Genomic DNA, 6000 nt, shown 5'->3' with positions numbered 1-6000 from the left:
ACATTTTAACTTACTTCAACAATACGCTTTTTTCCTTAAGAAAGAAAAAAGCTTCTACTAGAAGATGTTGCTGTCTACGCTATTTAAAGAACTGTTATCACCAGTCTTTACACAGTAGGCTGAACATCCACAACAGTCTGAACTTTCAAGCTCATCACGGCCTCTGATATTTGCTTAAACTATTATAAAAAAGAGAGAGGGAGAAGAAAATAAAGTGAAATGGCACATCCAGTTATCAGCTTTTCCCCTCATGACACCCACCATCCTCCCTGCCTACAAATCCAGAAAGCAAAGCAGAACCTTACAAACCTCCTACTTGTCAGGATAAACATGCTCAATGGCAGACGACTCCTCAGCCTCCACCTCCTCCAGACAAGGTTCTCCTGCCTTTCCCTCAAGCTATGGCCGGTTCTCAAGTGCCTGAGTTTTCCCAACAGTGCTGTAACTCTTTCTAATCCGTCGCCCAGGCCAATATATGAACTCGCTGAAGAATGCCATTCTGTCCAAAATAAATTTCTAACATTTGCCCCTCCACTATGTTCCCGACAGTGAGGGCACGCCTTATTTACAGAGAGTAATTTCAAGACAATGAGCTGAGTGAATGGAATAATTTCTAAATAGGAGTAGGCAGTGAGACACAAAAAGCACACGGTATTTAACAAACTGCTTGTTGGCATTAAACGCGGATCAGCAAAGCAGAGGTTAGGGCCTGGCCGGTGATGGAGAGGAGGAGGACGAGGAGCTGTCCATCAGCACCTGCGTTCAGGACCGTCCTTCACCAGACCCTGCGCCGCTTCTGAAGTTTCCCTGCGCGCTTGCTTTCGGACACGGCCGAGGATCTCGGCTCGGGGGTGCAGGACGGGGTCCGGGGCAGCCCTGCCGCCGGGGGCGGAGGCACGGCCGGGCCCCCCGCCCGCTACCGCCGCGGGGGAGAGCTGCGCCAGCGCGGCTGGGCGGTCGCGGCGCCGGCCCTCCCCGCCCTCGCATTCAACTGGTGGGACCCCCATCCTCCGCCCCCGGTAGCGGCGCGGCGCGCAGGAGGCGGCGGGACGAAGCCGGCAGCGGGCGGAGGGGCAGCGGCGGGCGGCCCGGCCCGGCCCGGCTCGGCCCGGCGGGGCGGGCGGCGCTGGCGGAGGATGCGGGCGGCGGCCCGGCGGCGCGGGCGGCTGCAGGCGGGCGGGCAGCGGCGCGGCGCCTGAGCGCAGGGCTCCGCTCCGCTCCCGAGGATGCTGGGGGGCGATGCCCGGCGACAGGGAGGACGAGATTTGCCAGAAAGCGCTGCAGCTGCTGGCCGAGCTGTGCTCCGTCGGGGCGGTGGAGAACGAGAACTGCCGGGATTTCATCTACTACCTGCGGGACAGAGCCCGGCCCCGCCTCAGCGACTCAGGTACGGCCGCCGCCGTCAAGGGATGCGGGCTGGGTGCGGGCACCGGCGGCCTCCCCCGTCCTCTGGCTACGAGAGGAGGGTGAACATCCCCGAGCATCCCCCGGAGGCCGGGTGCCGCGGGGCGAGGCCTGTCGGCACGGCGGGGACTGCCCCGAGGTGCGAGCGGCCGGGGAGGGAAGAAGTGCTTATGGTGGTGGTGGGGGCTCCCAGGAGGGGCGGGGGGGGATTTGCTCCGCTCTGGCCAGGGGAGGACGCTCGTCCGGGCTCGGCTGCCCGCCGCTGCTCCCGGTGCTTTCGGGCGGTGCTGCCGGGTCTCCGTTACCGGCGTCCAGCGCCCAGCTGCTGGCGGAGATGCGAACCCTCGCTCGGCAGCTCTCCCAGCCGGGGCCGGGGAGAACTGCCCGGGTGCGGGCACGGTGGCGGCAACTTTGTCCCTAGGGTGGGCAGCATGTCCCCGCCGCTCGCCTCAGCCCGGCCCTGGTGCGGGTCGGAGCCTCCCTGCCCAGAGCTGCCTTCCCCTGCTTGCTGCAGAGTCACAAGGCGAAGGGGGCTCCTTTCGGGCTCCTGTGGCCCGCCCCATCACTCTGGGTTTAATTGTAAAGACGAGAAGGGGGAGGGGGGGGATTTGTAGCTCAGTTTAAAAGCAAAACAATGTAACCAAACTTTCCAGTTCTGTATTTCACAAGCTGAAAAGACAGTGCTTGCCTGTCTGTAGCAGATGTGGGGGTTGTAGTTCTGACAAGATGTACACTGAGTGGTTTTGTGTGTGTCTGGATTCTGGTTGCCTTTTCATATCTTGGCATAACACTCTGGCTTAAAAACTTTACCTTAAGGAAGCTTTTTAATAAGGAAGCTGAGCTCCAGCTGCTCAAAAATGTTGAAAGATTGATGTTCTGCACATCTCTGGCCGTGAGGGAAAGGCAAATTGCAATTTGAAGTAGGAGTTAATTTACTTATTTTTACACCATCAAGTAGAGTTTGCTCAGTATGAGGAGAAATTTACAGAGTTAAAAGAGAAGTTGATAAATGCTTGCAGTACTGGAAAGGCTTGCTGTTAGATCAGGTGATCATCACAGCACAGTCTTCATTTCTTTAATATTCTCTGAAATAAATGAGTTAATGTAGCATAGAACAGTTTAATGACACTCTATTCTTAAATATTTTTCTGTAATTTTGTGAGTCTGAAGTAACACTCAATGCAACTTACTGACAAATGCTTGAATATGTTAAAAGGCCTGGGGGAAACAAGTAAAAAGAAAATAAATTGGGGGAAAAGAGATCTGTTATCACAATACATGAATATGGAATTTTCCGACATTCAGTTTGCTTGTATCCAAAGCTATTTGCAGCCATTCTGGCTTCTTGCTCCCTTAAAAATATTCAAATTAAAGTGATTCATGCAATGTTTGATAAGGATTCTTTAACATTAGGCAGATGTAATTGTTTTGTTCATATAGGCAGATTTAATTGCTTTGTTCATATAAGCAGTAATTTTTGTGACAGACACCTGTGATTTTCTGTAATTTTCATTTACCAAGGGATCAATCACATATTTGTATATCATGTGATGATTCCAAGAATGTCTACTTAAATCAGTGCTCACTTTTAAATACTAAATCACTTGAAATGCATATGGGACTTTAACTTCAGCTACTTGGATAACAGTGTTTCAGAAATCTTTCAGAAGCTACCTGCTTTTTTTCCCTTCAGCCTCAGGCTAAAAGAGTACCTGGCATCTTTTTGGGAACGTTTTTAAAACATGGTATGCTCAGTGAAAATTTATCTGCTCTACCTAAATATTAAAAACAAAAAATCTGTTTTTATTTCTACGTGTTTTGCTTAAACCATTATTATACAACAGCCTTCCAGTGTTGTTGCAAACCTGCTCAAGTACACAGAGCAGCAGTCCACGACCTTCGCCAGCCAATGTGCAACAACGGTGAGCAATTATGCTGCAGGCAGCATCTTCCTATTGGCCTCAATTTTACCATTTTTTAGTTTTTGCAGCTGCAGCCAGTCTCCGAGGGTATAGCAGGCAACACGTTATCCATAAGCCCTGACTTGGAAATGACTTCTCTAGGGTAGCAGTGCCAGGAATTTATTCATTTACCTTGTCCTATATTTCTTTGATTAAAACACATATTTTCCCAGTAAACTGGCTGCCCATGAGGTTTGTTTAGCTGGTCCTTCAATGTGATGGCATGGGCTGTAAGAAGACAGTGTACATGACTCTCCAAAAGAAGTAATAGGATTCACAATCACAGGGCAGTACATTGACCAAATCCAGCTTCATTTACATAGTGAGTTTCATTGACTTAACAATGACATTGAAAAGCCCTGACAGCTGATCCATTCACTTGCCTGTAGTGGCTAAACATAGGGGTGTGAAGAAAACCTGTGCTGAAAGCATCTTCTTGGCAAAAGTAGGCAAAAAATGAAGCTATACTTGTTATAAGCCTTTTTTTTTTTCCTGTATGAAGGTGATGTGCATTAGATGAACTGAACATCTTCCTGTTGTGCCAAACAAAAGAGCTATCTGAAAACATGTACAACTTTGTTAAGAGTTGAGAAAAGTGCAGCTAGAAAACATACATGATCAGCTGTTTTACAGGAATTCAGGCATTTCCCCACGCTAATAGAAGTTTTTCTGCAATAAAGTGGCTACTTGCCTAAAGCCAACTACATAGTGGATACAGATGATTTTACAGCAAATTTGGTTTGAGCCATTCATGTACGTTGGCTCTGTTATGTGAGTGGTAGGTAGGGGTGGGGAAATCAAACCTTAATTGTGGGTGGAAGTGAGCTGAGGGGTTGCTGAGCAAGATATCAGGGTTTGTCTACAAGCTCAAGCTCAGGCACCCCTCAGTCTCAGCACTGAGCAGCCAGATCCCTGGAGATGCACTTGCCTGATATCTGATGCAGGTGGCTCCCCACTGTCTGAGTGTTTGGTGTGTGACTCAGCCTGGGAGGGCAAGAGGGAGGGGGACAGGAGGGAATGGATGCTTGTGGTATGCACAGCATCTTTATTTTTCATGTAATTTGCCCTGTTGTGGGAAGTACTGCACAGCGCTTAGAGCGTAAGTTTAAGGGCTAATGAGTTCCAGGTTTAACACACTGGTCTGCTGGATTTAAAGGGTGACGTGAGTTAGATTTTAAAGGTTTTCAGAAAACTAAAAATGCAAATTAGCCATTCAGTGAAAAATATTCAATTAGTTCAATAAGAGTTATATGTCAGGGCACCCTTGAAAATCCCAATAGGCATCCTTAAGCATTTAGATACCTTAATAAGCTGGATCTTTTTCAGTTCCATCCCTCCATTCCCTATTTGTAAAATGTTGATAATATTTCTAGATCACAGAAGGGTTTTATGAGGGTAAATTGCCAAGTCTGAGCACACTAACTACATAATACATTCATAAGGGAGAATCATACGGACCTCTTAGAGATACTCCAGTGAAAACCATGTTAGTCATATGAGCATTTGAAAACAGGGTCATGTAATATCACCCCATGACACCAGGTAAGCAAATACGGTGGATGAGGAATGGAAGTTGCTTGACTAGAATGATACTAACATGGAAAACAAACAAACAAAACCACGAATACAGAAAATCTTAATTGAGAGACTGACCAATAAAAGAGCAATGAAGGCAAAACCAAAATTACTATTTATATAATAGATTTACCTTGCAACTTTTTAACTGAAAAACTTGGTGTGGCATGAATCAAGCCTGGCAGAAAGGGTGTGTATGCTTTTGTACCTGTGACTTTGGACTTTTACAAAGATGGACACTTCTTTTTTGCGGGGGAGGAGAGGGGGCAGGAATCAAGAGGAAGAGTTACATGGTTTTGATTTAGCGCAGTTTAGAGTTTGGCATAGAACAGAAAGTCTTTTGCTGGCTGGAGCTAGTGCTGCGTTCTCAGTCTGCCTGGTACGTGACTGTGAATTATGCTTCCATTGTAGCTGACTTGACTGCTTTGGAGTTGCATTTCAGAAATCAGCCTTAAAAGCTTTTGCCACTAGTTATTGTAGTTCTTGGGTGTAGGTGATTCTGGTTCTTCTGGTGATTTTTGCTGTTCTGTAGTGATTCGTTGTTTTTTAAGAAAAGTGCTTCCCAGAGTGGTAGGCTGCCATTGCTCTTCCTAGACCCTATGAAATTCTGCAGTGCCTTTTGTTGTAGTGTTTTGCCAACTTTTCAGCAACTTGTGCTGCCTGCATACCTTCCAGTGACTGCTAGATATAGTAACAAAGTGCTTAATGCATAGTTGTATGTTTGCTGACATTTGCTGAATATCAGTAAATTAAGTTATATAGAGGAAAAGTATAAAAGAGTTGCACGCCGAGACTGCCCTACACAAAACTTCATCTCCCTAGCACGTGCTATAGATTTTTCTTTCTTTAGTTAAAAAGTATGCAACTCTTGAAAACTTGGAATAAAAGTTTTAAAAAGGTCAGAGGAAGCTGTGAGGAACCTGAGGACTGGATAAAAAAAGATGCTTATGAAGATAAGGGATATAAAAAAGGTCTAATTCATAATGATTTTCGTTAATGTCTTAGCAGAAAAAAATGAAAATAAAAAGTAAAGTTTGCTCTCCTGTTCTGTTCTGTTGGA

At 46.9% G+C, this 6000-nt stretch overlaps 1 protein-coding gene across 1 annotated transcript in view; it reads left to right on the top strand.

The window, feature by feature from the left end:
• Window positions 1–1203: 1203 nt before the first annotated feature.
• Window positions 1204–6000, top strand: part of SYT9 (synaptotagmin 9) — a gene marked incomplete at its 3' end in the record, with an annotated part of 64939 nt that continues 60142 nt past the window's right edge. The window contains exon 1 of the mRNA XM_082058750.1: window positions 1204–1387. Coding sequence (XP_081914876.1) covers window positions 1240–1387 — 148 coding nt within the window. The 5' untranslated portion in view covers window positions 1204–1239. The remainder of the gene's footprint in view (window positions 1388–6000) is intronic.

The sequence above is a fragment of the Streptopelia decaocto genome (assembly GCF_964273445.1).
Source record: "Streptopelia decaocto genome assembly, chromosome: 7".
NCBI lineage: Eukaryota > Metazoa > Chordata > Aves > Columbiformes > Columbidae > Streptopelia > Streptopelia decaocto.
This window is presented reverse-complemented; position numbering and strand designations above follow the sequence as displayed.